Source organism: Egretta garzetta, unplaced genomic scaffold (genome assembly GCF_000687185.1).
Source record: "Egretta garzetta isolate BGI_Z169 unplaced genomic scaffold, ASM68718v1 scaffold287, whole genome shotgun sequence".
In the NCBI taxonomy this organism is placed as follows: Eukaryota; Metazoa; Chordata; class Aves; order Pelecaniformes; family Ardeidae; genus Egretta; species Egretta garzetta.
Genome location: NW_009260435.1, coordinates 10,618,050 through 10,632,235, shown reverse-complemented (window position 1 = coordinate 10,632,235; position 14,186 = coordinate 10,618,050). Strand labels below are relative to the sequence as shown.

Genomic DNA, 14,186 nt, shown 5'->3' with positions numbered 1-14,186 from the left:
TTGTTTTCTTTCTTTGGAAGATAGCCTTCTTTTCCCCACAGCTTGCGTACTCCCTCAAGTTTCAGAGTATTTCTCCTAAAAAAGAAAAACAAAACAAAGCAGGAACAGCCGTATGAACACCACATTCACAAAAACATGCCAACACTCTAAACACCATTCACAACTTTGATATACACAGTGAGCAGTGGAATATAAATGAACACTTTTGCATCTGCATGGAGTTCCATGTTAGTAACGTCCTTCATTACTTTTAAAACACCCTGCAAATGCAGAGTTGGACTAAGCTATGTAGTCCTAAATATAGACCTATGCTAAGTCAGTATTACATACCTGCAGCGAGCAGTAGACTGTGTTTGCCAACTCCACACAGAGTTTCAGATTACATTTATAATGATTTGGATAAATTTTGTAAGACTGAATACAAGCAACATGGTATCTCCCCAGTAGAAAGATGCTGGGAATCTGTAAGTATATTTAAATAGTTCTATTGCTGATTCTTTAAAAAATAATTTAAGTTAGAGTAAGCAACTGAAAATTAGAAGAGACCTAGAAAGTATTTTTATTTCTTATGAAAAGCATTCACGTTCTCAGACACCCTGAACTCTAGCAGAAGTTAATTCAACAGACACAGGCTAAATGCTGAACGCCTTAAGGGTTAAAAGACCCCCCAGATGTAAGTGGCTTACATGCATAAGACTTAGGCCTTATTGTCTAGTTTGCTGATGCTTTGCTAAAGTCAGTAGTGTAGTTACTTAGTAAATTTAGAACCCTATTCAAGGACAGGAAGAATCAGGAGGGAATGAAGCAAAAGATAATAACGGATTGTCAAGGTTGCTAGACTAGAAGGAATGAGAACTAACTGGCGCAGGAAGATTTGTGGCTCCTTACGAAGGACAGTTTTTGATAAGAACTAGTTTACCTTAAGAAGTGGTTTACACCGACCCTGCAGTTTGGGCAAGAGCCAAGGAGCAACTGAGTCTGCACAAGAACAAGGGGTTACTAGCGGTGACAAAGAGGAGCCATCAGCCTTCATCCCCATGACCCCCGATGACCACCACAAGGAGGCACTGAGTCAGCGCAGTGGGGAGGGACTTATGGAAATGACCTCCTGAAGCTAATCTTAATACAAAGCGGGGATAGGTTATGCATATGTATAGGCATATTGGGAAACTTCTTGCATATGTAACACTTTGCTACATATAAACAGGACAAGTTGCCCCTTGAAGGTATGCACGCTAGGTGGAGCGATCCCCCGTGCATCCGGCGCCGTGAATAAAGAATGCCTGCCTTTTAACACTACATTGGTGTTACGAGGTTCGTTCTTCCCGATTTCGGTGACACTACACCTAAAAGCCTCACTCAAATTTTCTTACACAAACTGGGTAAAGAATCTGAAAAAGCTTCTAAGGTTTTCTGCATACCAATTTACCAATGGAACATATTTGTAGTGTTCTAAAACTTAAGGAGTATCTTACACTGTGAATCAGCCTCACTTTTATCTAAAAAAGTTTCCTTAAAAGGCACATTATTGTAAGCCCGTAAAAAGTAAGCATAGCCTGGAAGAAAAAAAGAAGCCACAGAAAAAAAATACTTAATCATGTAATCATCAGGTAATCCTGTCCCAATTTTACTGCATTAACTATCACTTAATTTGTACTTTGTGAAGAAAGCAGCAGAACAGTCTAACTGCATTAGCTTTTTTCCAATTATTTCAAAGATGCCATCCTGAATTTCTTCTTACATGACAGAGGTTTCCAAGTTCAACTGCATTCTTTTTAGTTCTGTGTAATGAAGAAGCAAAGACACATGATACTGACAAGAATAGAAGCTTAATGTACTTAATTTCAAACACAAATTAACTCACTCTTTATGCCCCGTCTCAGCACTATTACCAGATGTATCAGAACCAAAAGATAAACCAGTGGGGGACTGTCTGCCAGTGATGCCACATGAGGACACACTTGAAGCAAATGACAACCCGTAAGGTTCAAAATTCAGAGCTGCAAGACAGACAGAAACTTAAAATTACAATGAGGTATAAACAGGTAAGAAAAATCCATTTTCTGAAATGAGATATGCTATACTGCTGCACTTCACAGGCTTCTCATTCACGATCCCTTCCCCATTAAAAATGGATGTTTCTGTTCTGTAAATTTTTTAGACACAGAGGATTTATCCAAAACATATATTCATTTGGTATTTGGTTTTAAATACTGAAATTAAACAGAAATAGTGACTAAAATGTCTGACAATGCTTAGCATTTGTAGACCAAAAGTACTGTATTGGATTTAAATAAGTGAGCTTTTGCATTTGTTCACATAAACCTGAATAAGATTTTGAGTCCATAGTGTTATGTCCATATACCACCATCTGCTTTACAAACATACCTGACACCTTGGGTGATAAATCATTTTCACTTAGACTTGCACATCAGGATTCAGAACCAGCCACCTTAGCTATGCTTTACTAATCAAAATGTAGCTTGAATAGCTTCTAAAAGTTGTTTTGGGCTGTAACATAAAGAGTCTTTGTTATGTACTGAGCAGAGCACAGACTCTCCTGGAACTATCCCAGGGTACAGTCCCTCTCTCTCACCTCCACCCCAGCCTTACACTTTCTTCTTCCCAGCAATGTGAAGCAGCAGGGCAAAGCTGTTGGGCATCTGGGATGAGAGAAGTCTCCTGATAAAGGAGGAGGCAGTGCTAAGGAAGTGCACTGTCCCGTAACGAAGCAAGAAGGAACAGAGATCCAAGGGGCTTTGTGATAAACAGCATCCACATAAAGATATTAAAGCTCTAGCAACCTATAAATTTAGTTATTTATAAACAAAGAATTTCAATAAACTCAGTGGACTTCCCTTCTAGAATATTTCTGAATATTCTACCCCACCTGTATCTCACCTTCTAGAATATTTATGAACCAGTGGAAGACGCTAATCAGTACTTGTGACTACTGAGAAAAAACAGTAGTTCACAATCTGGTTCCTACAATGGCTTCACTGCAAAACTGTAAGAACACTGCAAACACCAGAATGTTAAATGCATGTTCTTCAGCACTAAAGACCACTAATTTCATTCTCAACACCTCAGTATGGAGCACTATTATGAGCTCAGTCTGACATATAGTGGATTGTAACCCTCACTAAGCTTTACATGCATGGAAAAAACCAGCATAGAATAATTCAGTTTCAACATATTTGACCTTGTTCAATGTTTCTCCATCAAAATCTTGATTTTTCTAGCAGGCTTAAAGTAGAGGCTACAGATGTAACACTCAATTTATCTCAGAGAAGTGTTAAATTCTGCCAAACTACACATGCAAACAAATGGACAATATTATTTATTGTATACATCAGCCTGCACAGTCAAGGTCTTCTTTTAAAAATAATTTAATTGTAGATAATGCAGTGTACAAGACTGAGGTTGAAAACCTTTTCTAAAACATTCCTCAGCTTTGCTTTACTGTTGAAGAATTAGAAAAACCAAAGTGAATCATTAAGAAGTGTCTAAAAGAAATCCTTCTGTGACTGGCCGTAATAAACTTTTATTTTTACTTTTTTGCCATGGAAATACTAAAATGCACTATAGGTAAAGTTTTAGGCTATTTTTAAATAAATAAAAGCACATAGTGCTGTCTTATTTGTACCTACATTAGGTAAGAAATGGAAGATTTGTGTCCTAAAATAAGTTCACAATAGTTGCTATTGCAAACTATAATTCCATAGTCAAGACTAAGTGCTCAGTACAGTAAAGTTAGGAATCCCTTGCTTTCACTTCAATAATCCTCATAAGTTTCAAATCCCATAGACCAGCAGAGAAATGTCCTTATCTGCAGAACAGCAATCTGTGATAAATGAGCAGTCACCTACACCAGCTAGACAGACATGGAATTAAAATCTAAGTTGAACTTCGCTAAGGCTACAGACAAGAGATGTATTAAGATAACCTTACTTTAAGAAATATTAACAGTACACTTAAGATCATTTGTTGATACTTACCAGGTAATTTACCAGCTATGTAATAAATGCAGTAAACTAACAGTCACCTTTTGCCTGAGAAAGCTTCTCCTCTTGTCTCTGGTGATGAGGCTTATATGGTGCTGCACCACGGCCAAGTCCCTCAGCTACAAACCCATCCAGAAAAGATAAGGAAGCATCTACCTGCACAGAATTAAGAAAAGTGAGAAAGCAATGAAAATATTTTCTGTAAGTGAGCCTGATGCTACCTGAAGTATATCATGCCTTATCAAATAAAAAAATCAGGATTTTATGTCTTGTCTCCCATATCTACCAGTAAAGATGCTGTATTAACAGAAATTTAGGCAAGCATGTTGAAACAGACTTTGAGCTAGAGATCTGTAACTTAACTCTTCTGCTATTGATTTTTTTTTTGTCTAAACAAGAAAAAAAAAAAGCACAGTGAAGTTTTCCCAAAATGGTTGATCCTACTGTTATATGAAAATACTGAATTCAAAAAATCCCCCTCAAAAACCTCAGCAATATCAATACTGTTTACCATCATTTATTATGGACATTTCACTGTCAAGAGCAGTAGTTTCTAAATAGGAGGCAAACAGTTTGAATTAAAAAAATCAGTACCATATCACTAGAGTAGGTCTAACTTGTCTTTAAAAAAGACAACAAAAAAAGTCAGTGTATAAAATACAATTTTGCTAAAAGCTACTCCAGCTTCTTATCTAAACACCATGGTTCTTTACCTTTCAGTATAAATATATTATACATATAAAAATATAAATATATATTATGATTCATCACCTATGCCCGAAAAAGTATGTTTCTGAAAACTCACTTTAAGCAGACTGAAGAGTGGCATCAGTCAGAGCTATCAAATATGAATTTTGAAAACACTTTTTACCAAACTATTCAACCCCTCCAAATTACAAAGAGGTTCATGAAGAACACACATTGCATCTGTCTTACCACCATGTCATTGCAACTAGCATCAAATGGAAGCAAGTTTTTCATCAGTGCTTTGTCTTCACACAGATGCTTCAACTCAAAGGCATATTGTCTCATGTAGGTGTCTAGAGAGTTGCTGAATTCTTGGATTAGTTTGTCAACTGTTTTTGAACAGGAGGTGCGTGAGGCTATCTTGGTGACTGCAGCCATTATCCATGCCTTAGTTTCAGAAGTAACGAAAGTCTTCTTCAGCAGGCTGTGTAGCTTTGTCAAAATAACTTCTGGATCAACATCTGTAACAAGGCTGGAATATTCCCCCAACACCTATTCACAAAGAACAGAAAATACGCATTTAGCCACACATAGCAGCGCTTTCAGTTTTGAAACTAGAATGTAGTACTAAATAACAACACAAAATTCACCTCATATTCAAGAAACTATTATTTAAACATATTCTAAATACTTTACCATCTTGGGTTTTAAATGTCAAAGGCTTGAAATGACCTTTGTGTTTACCGCAGACATGCAACTTCTAGCTTCTTAAAAATCAAATACCTACCTTGAACAGAAAGCTAAACGTAACAATTAGGCCTTTACAAAACACGATTTGCTCATACTGCAGCCTCTTCCTTTGGTGGAAGCTGAAGCTTACCCAGGTGCCAGACAACACTAGCATAGCACTTGACTAGTCACCTGCAAGGCTAAAAATGCACAACCACATCTGGCCTAAACCTGAAGACAGAAAGGCTCTCAGCATGCAGATTCATGTGGCTGCTAAGCCATTCCAATAGCCACCTGCCTTAAAGGGAGCAAGTCAGCTTTTCCACAAACTATGACAAGCTAAGTAGCCCTCAGGCACCAAAAAAGATCACTAAAAATAATTTCAGCATATTATTTTGACTTTAAGTAAAAACAAATATTCATGACTGAACATAAACCAGTTAAAATGTTTGCAAACATCACCACCTTTGACAGTTTCCACATATCTGTGTACTCAATTTTGACCATGTGTCTACCTTACCCAACTCATAACTTGAAGGAATTTCTGTGGATACAGCGCATCTTCCTCTTCAAGTAATGCTAAATAAGACTGTACTGCATACATCCGTAGTTGATTATCTTCCTTTCCATCATCAAATCCTAGATAGAAAACAATACATTATTTGTCTGAAAGTCAAATAACACCTCCCATCAAATATTTGCATTTTAAGAGGAAAAGCCAGATGGACGATTAAGGAACCCATCTAATTTTTCAGAGCATTCAGGGAGTTACCTTCAGCTAACAGCCTCAGAAAGTTGTTTGGGATATCAGGATGCACAACATCACCTCCAACCGAAAACACTGCATTCATCGTTTGGATGAACCACTCATTGTCAGGGGCATACGTGTCCAGATGTTAAGGAATAAAGTGCTAAGGCGTAACTTTCTTTCTTTTTTAGTGTGTTTCCTAAGGAAACAAGTTTTCCAAAATAAGCTACCCATCTTGCTCTCTGCAGTTAGCTGAGGGCCTGATGGTCAAATACCAGCTTAATCTAACCAAAGAGGAAATATTCCTTTATCTTTTAGAAAGTGTTTCCTGTAAAATTCATGAAAACTGGCGGTCAGGTAGAGAAGTCTTAACTTACTGCCCCGTTGAAAAAGCCTGCGCATGAACTTAGCAGCTATCCATTATGTGCAATTTTCTGGCTTGCCAATCAATACATCTTCAGTGGTGCATGAACACACATTAGAGTTTAAGCAGATTTTCACAGTAGGAACAGTTACAAGTTCACACAAGGATTTAGCTCTAGAAACCTGTCCTACTGTATTTTAAGTTTGCACTTCTTCCATGCTAGCTTTCCAGCATCTTTTGAGTTTGCTTACCCAATATCACTTGATCAATGATAGACTAGCTGATCTTTTCAGCAGCATTTGCTGTTGATTTAGTGAAAAACAATAAACATTTTGAAGTACTCCACAGAAACAACATTGCTTTTTTCATAGTTTTAAAATTTGATCAGCCTTTGCTAGCTTTGAAAGTTAGCTTCTGCCTTCCCCCAAATAAATCCTGAAAATGCACACTTACTGAATGGAAGTTTTCAACAGTACAAAAGCATTAATATTATTGTCTTATTTTTTGCACACTGCAAAACACAGCTCTTTTGTACACTACTCTGTGCCAAGCAGTGTCCATGTAAGATGGTAAGGGAGCTCTCTGTTAGAAAGAGCTTAAAACTCAAATTATCAAATAAGAATACATAGAGAAAATCAGACAACAGCAAGTCTAACAGCAACATCTGCCAACGTGCCAAACACCTAATCATCACTTCATCTTTTTGGCATAGTTAAGTAATCTTTTCTTTATTTCTATGAAAAAGTATTATTCTTAAAATCCATACACCAATTAAGAGCTCTCTAATAGGAAGATCATTCCCACAATTACAGAACAGTACTCAATGTAGCACTGAGGCATCTCTCTCCATGCAGTGGTGTAAGACTTCAAAGTTTGAATTAAACATACAAGGTTTTAATGCTAAACTCCAAAGCCAAAATAAAGCATTTCGAGTACCACTACTTTCTCTCAATGAAATACAAGAAACACTGTGGTCATTTTTGTATGCATTTTCTTTTGCATATTTTTTTTGCATTTGAAAGAGTGGAAAGCACACCTGTAACACTTCCTACTTCAAAAAAATCTTTGAAAGATGCTTTGAAAGGTACAAGTACTACGTTTGCCTGAGCTCTGACTCCAAAGCTTCAGAAAAATAAAAGGATATTTCTCAGCTAGTTCTGCTATTTTGCCAACTAAGTTGATGATAGCATATTCTTCCTTGCTTTCTTTTAAGTAGTCAAGCATCTTCTGAACTATGACAATTACATTCTGTCCATTCGTAATTCTATAGAGAAGCTCTAGAGTCTGAAAGAGAAAGCAAAAAAATGTAATTGGCTCTAATGACTCAAAAAAAAAGGAAACAGGCAAACAGAAACACTTTAGTATGATGCCAAATTGAGCAACTGTCTTTATTTGGCAAGTCTTAAGTGAAATACACTGCTTATCTACATAGCTTGTCACATTAATATTGTTCGTAACTGCTCTCTCACAATAACTGAGACATAATATGCCTTTTACCCTACTCATTTTAGAAAACCTATCACCCATCATAAAAATTAATTTTTCGTGTTTACAAATTCACTGACCTCCCTTTTAATAATGGGATCTGGATGGTCCAGACATTCAATTATTGTCATCTGGTGCTGAAGTGCCAGATTAGGATCCTGCTGGATAACATAGGTCAGAGCTTTTAAACCTAGAATATAAGTGATTGGAAATTATATAAGAGAATGTACACTACTGTGATCAAATTAATAAACATCTTGAAATCAGGTATCCTTACCTAAGTACTTCAGATTAATTTTGGGTGACAAAACAAATTTTCCAATGCACTTGGCAGCCTTTTCAAGTAGTTCAGATTTGGGATGAATTGTATAAATTGTCTGGACACATTCAAACAAGATGGCTGCAGGAGGGAGAGGAAAAGGACACATAATTAACATGTATTAAATAATTCTATGATACCAAAAATTTTAACAAGCAAACAAGCTCATTGATTATAACAAGGAATTGCAGTGTTGTCCCACCCCCACTGAATCTAACTGCAGAGTACCTACTGGTATAAGTAAAAACAGGATGAAATACTATCTCCTTTAGTACATTCATATTTTTTTATTAGCCTTTGCCACTGTGTATACAACTTTCTATACTTAAAGTTCTTCCAACCTTGAAGTCTCCTATAGTTGCTCAAGGGACTGGACTGGGACAGTCTTTAGAAAGCCAACGGGCAACTAAAAAGCATTTGAGACAAATTATTTTTCAGTAATTCATGTGATTTCTTAGCTACCATCAACAGCCAAAATCATCCCAAGAACATCCTTATTAAGAAAAAACTTTACACCATTGCTCCAGAAAATGCTAGAAGTAAACAGAACAAAACACAAAGTAATTAAACATTTGTGGCAGCAATTTGGGCAAAGATTCAGACCAAGTTACTCTCCCCAAGTTAACCGGCATTTAAAATCAGGACGTAAATTTTCAGCGGTTCTTGTAATTCAATCTCTAACTGAATTGTCCAATAGACAACCACCTGTTATTCTTAAGCGTTACAGAACTAAATCCACAGAAGACTAGAAGACAAGCAGCAAGAAACACGTAATAACCAAGGACTTTATGCAAAAATGAGTAGTCACTCAAGTACATTTTCTTTTGTCTGGGATCATCAACTAAAGTTTCATAAAAAGCTTATCGTATGTAAACAAAACCTACAAACCTGCAGTCTACGTCCTTGTATAAATCATAATAAACTGCCTACTTGGGGACCTTAAGTGCTTAAAACAAGTTTATTTTTTAACTCTTAGCAATTGCATGCACAAATCATCTGTATTAAAAAGCACCACACCTTCCAGTATTTTCCACATTCTTGCCTAAAGGAATAGAAGCAATAAACTCAATACACTAAACATCTGACAGATGCTTCCTCATGTATTATTTACTAAAAGAGAGTACTTCCCCAAAGCTTCCCTTTTTAATGGAAGTGAAGCTTACACAATGCTTTACAAAATATGTAATAAGTAGGCATTAGACATCTAGAGCTTTGGGCTATGTTCCTTCCCACCCCCTAAATGATGTTTTTAAAAAAAAAAAAAAAAGACTCAAGTTTTCTTTCCATTCCGTTAGCACATGTACTTTGGCAACATCTATGGGGCATTATTTTAACAAAACAAAAAATAACAGTGGGTTAGTTTTTTTCATAGTGAAACAGCTCTTAATTTAGGGTTCTAAAACATCAGATCTGGGTGTTTGGGGAGGTATTAAGACCTGGGGAGGGGAAGGCTAAGAAAAATCCAAGCAAATTGCTCAGCTTTTTATTAGAAAAAACTTAACACTGCAATTATTCATTTTGCTTTGTTCTAGCAAAGACAGCTTCCTCTGCTGAGACGACAATGAAATTAACATAGTCTTCTAACATGTTCTAGAAATTTTAAATTGAGATGTGCCAAAACCACCTTTTCACAGGCACCACTATCACTGAACTCTCAATGTGTAATTTTTATTAACTGTGGCTAGAGGAAAAGCCCTGCACAGCTATGAAGAACTGATGCTGTCACTCTTGCACACTTCTAACTGCCTTTCTCAGGGCAGTGAAAAGATCTAAGCATTTCTAATAAAAACAGGGCTGTATCACTAGGATTTTTCTTTTATCATTTATTTCAACTTAAGCAATATTCAGTAAGAGCTTTCACGAAGAAGCTGACTTTCTGTATTTAAGGTCAAGGACAATGCAAACATAGGATAGAGGCCTTTCAGTTGAGATGAATTCCCAGTAGAGAAAAATTTTTTGCTTCAATAAAAAAACCTGCACTATACAGCAGCGTATCACTTGTTTTACAATTTACTAGTTGGGCACTTAAGAATATAATTAGATTTTTCAAAAGTACTGTATACATATTTTAGCATGATCAACTGATCACATTTTCAGTCTTTCCAAATACTGATAATTACATAAAATAACCTCACCCACCATATGTAATATTATGATTTATCTCTGCTCTTCTTAAAGATTCATCTAGAACATCATACATCAATTTGCTTGTCCTGTTTAACAAGAAAAAAAATTTAAAATTATTTGCAGCACTAACAAGCATGTAGTCTTATTTTGCCAAACAGCTCAAAAACTAGTATTGAAATCTGTAACACAAGTTATTCATAGCCACAGATTCGCTTTAACATGGAAGAGCTCTATAACATCTTTCTAAATGGCATCTAACAAGATGCTTGCAGCTTTCAAAAGAAACACTTACCATGTCACAAGAATAAAAACACTACCCTCACTGTATAAAAAATAAAACAAACAGGAAAACGATCACAGACAATGAGGTCCTCACAAAATTACACCACTTTTTAAAGTACCTTTACTCTGGATTTTCACACAGTTGTTTGGTAACCTACTAACAGAAGTCCCAGCAAAAATACATTTCAAGCATATTCCACAATAATCAATTGTTTAGCCAATCCAGAAGCTAAGAAATTAATTTTGCAGTTTAAAAACTATCTGCTCACTGTATCGGTTAATACACAAATGTTGAAGTTCAACACTGAAATCCTCATATTAAAAAAAAAAAAAAAAAACAAAAAGCTGTCTGAGGTACAGGTCGTGACTGTATTCTTTGTACCTTCAAAATACTAATTACAGAGAAAGATCTGGTTACCTTGGATCATCTTTTCCCAACAGCCCCAATATTCTTAAAAGCTGAATTTGTAACCATGGTGCTGGCACGCTGTGATAGTTGAAGTCAATGGGAAGTTTTCCTCCCACTACCTGCTTTAGGATGGTTACAAAACTCCCAGTCAAGTCCTTGTATCCAGATGAGTCTTCCTACATAATGAAAGAGAAATACAATTCAAATATTTTGATACAGCAAGCACCTCAAAACCAAAAATAATCCACAAACTGAGTAAGATCAAAATACCTACACTGATGTCTTCATTTCTTTAAATCAAACTTTTACTCTCATCCCTCAACACATGTAAGCTCTTCGCTTTAAACCTATGTTATTTTCTTACACTATTTACTTACACATTCTTGCTAAATGGAGTGAATATAACTTGAAGGCAAAAAATAGTAATTTACAAGCAAATTTCAGCAATGATTTAACACACTGTAGAAGTTAGATCCTCCAGCTAAGGATGCCAATGATGCTGAGCATTCGGATCACATAAGACGTGGATTTGTCAAGCTAAATGGAGAGCTAGCGCAAAGAAACAAAACACAGACATCCACAATCACATAAATTAAATTTTCTAACAATTACAAGCAAGTTTTTTCTGCAAAACTTCTGTATAGTACACTGTATTTTAAAAAAAAAATATGTAAAAATAGCTCCTAAGTTCAGTTGTGCTTCTAATTCTTTGCCTACCTTAATCATTTGAAGATAAATATGCAAAGAAGCAGCCATGACTCCAGCATCCCTGTCACATAAGGCTTTCCGGAACTTATCATGAATATGCTGAACTTGGTTAGGAGCAATGAGATAGAATTTATATAAAGCTTGAACAGCTTTTCTTCGGATAATTTCCCTGAAGAGAAATGAGATTTACAGAAAACAAAATGAAGCTGCTTGTGTATTTTAAGTAGCTGTCTTAACAAAAAGAACTTGCACTTGTTATTTCTACAGCCATGTAAAATTATGTGGCCAGCCATCAGAACATCATGATTTGGAGAGAGATGAGAACCCACGTTTTACGTATTTGATAACAAATGACTTTGCAAATACCATCTAAGTGAGGAAGTAACAAAGCACACTTAAAAGCATAGTAGAGCTTGATGCCAGACTGACAATTCAAAAGAATGGCCACCAAATAAACAATTAAATTGGTCACTGCTAATCTGTTGCGGTCACATGTACAGCTCCAAAAAATACCTGTCTAGAAGTTACTGAGTCAGTTCATTCTGCAGTTCCTTTCCTAATCAACACAACACTTAATATTATCCTCTGTGTATCGGTTATTTTAAATTAAGAATCAAACAATTCAAGGCTATTGGTATCTGCAGATGCACTTTTACCAACAAAGTTTCTATGAAGAGCTTTATATAAAAAAGTATCAGTGAAGTACTTCAAGGTTCCCGACCTGTTTCTCCACTTACTCTACAAACACTTCTTCATCCACATATTCAGATATATTCAATTAGATTTACCTATCAAAACTGGTTATGAAAAAAATATCTATCCAATACTCAGTCAAGACTGCAAATAAATGAGACAAGAATCCAAGAAAGGAGAGGAACAATTTCTGAAAGTAATGATTAGAAAGACCAACTCAGACAAAAAAAATGCCAGTTTACTAAAACTACCTACAAAATTAAGTCAGCCAACAGTACAAGACCACTTGAAATTCTGTAAATGAATACATACTTTGAATGCTGGAGCTTGTCTTCTATTAGGGGAAGAACAGCTGGAATCATCTCCCTTGGAAAGATCTGGCTGACAATGGTTAATGCCATGCACACCTCTACTAGATTAGTGCTCTGTAAGTCCTGTTACATCATTGAAATAAGACAATCATTATTAATTTAGACTTTTAATTTCTGCACAGATATACCCCAAATCTTTCACCAGCAGGCTGGATCCAGCCCACCTACAGCAAGCATCCTGCTGCCAGCCATCCTGTTGTCTGCTTGTGTTTGAGAAGTGCCAGATGTCGAGTTCTTTTCTGCTCTTATACATGAAGAAGGGACATGCAGCTCCCCACATTTGTGTTACAGAACTACATTCATATTTAAACGTATTTAAGATTAACACAAAGAGCTGCAATCAATATTTGTTTACTGAAATAGTTTGGCGATTGCAAAACTATGCTGAGTCCCCAAGTTGGATCAGTGGGATGAGTCACTTCTCACAGAATTCAACAGTATTCTCCCTAGTGCCTTTGATCTAGTCCAAAGAATTAAAAAAAAGGAAGCTCAATAATACCGCCAATTACATGTTTGCACACTAAAATATTACCTAGTCCCTAAGAAGACAATGCAAATTACGCATAACATTCTACAAAAGAAAGAATAAAAATTGACAATCTGTCCCAAATGCAATTAAAAATAGGAGATACAGCTCACTGGAGCCTTAAACCAAAAAAGGATGAATTCATGAAATACAAGACTATAATTATTCTTCAAAACAAATGAAACATTTAAGAATGCCAGCTCACATCATTACTTGCTCTGGCCACTTGTCCCAGGCAGGTTTTAGTGCTTGTTTTGGTTTAGTTCTTTGTGGACTCATTTTTTCCACTTCTTTCTATAGTCTTACTAGTTTCAAGTTAGATTTTTCAAGATTATAAAACAATTTTCAATCACAACAGCAAAATGAGCATCACTTTTCGTCTATTATTTATGTAACTTCAGCCTACTGTAATATGAAAATAATCATTACACAGGAGTTGTTGTAAGTCACAACTGCTCCATGCAAGAGGCAGTAATAAAGAAGATCACATCTACAACATATTATTAGATAACAGATTCTCAGTGTCATTCCAAAGCATATTTCCACTTTCTACCAAAATTATCAAAAGATCGAAGAGATACTTGCTGTCAGCTAAAAGCAAAAGTTTACACTGAAGTATACATGCATGGCTCCTCCTGGAGTTGAGAATGTACAGAATTGTACATTTTAGAAAGGAAATTTTATGGTGTATCTCCTTTGAAAAAATTTTAAATTATGGCTTCAATAGCAGGAAA

The 14,186-nt window shown here is 35.9% G+C and overlaps 1 protein-coding gene across 1 annotated transcript in view; it reads right to left on the bottom strand.

Moving 5' to 3' along the window:
- AP4E1 (adaptor related protein complex 4 subunit epsilon 1) overlaps window positions 1–14,186 on the bottom strand; it is a 23,295-nt gene that overhangs the window by 5,084 nt on the left and 4,025 nt on the right. Inside the window, 13 exon segments of the mRNA XM_009644004.2 lie at window positions 3–75; window positions 1,865–2,000; window positions 4,046–4,160; window positions 4,941–5,243; window positions 5,941–6,059; window positions 6,193–6,305; window positions 7,677–7,816; window positions 8,098–8,207; window positions 8,295–8,417; window positions 10,476–10,549; window positions 11,164–11,330; window positions 11,872–12,031; window positions 12,868–12,989. Coding sequence (XP_009642299.2) covers window positions 3–75; window positions 1,865–2,000; window positions 4,046–4,160; window positions 4,941–5,243; window positions 5,941–6,059; window positions 6,193–6,305; window positions 7,677–7,816; window positions 8,098–8,207; window positions 8,295–8,417; window positions 10,476–10,549; window positions 11,164–11,330; window positions 11,872–12,031; window positions 12,868–12,989 — 1,755 coding nt within the window.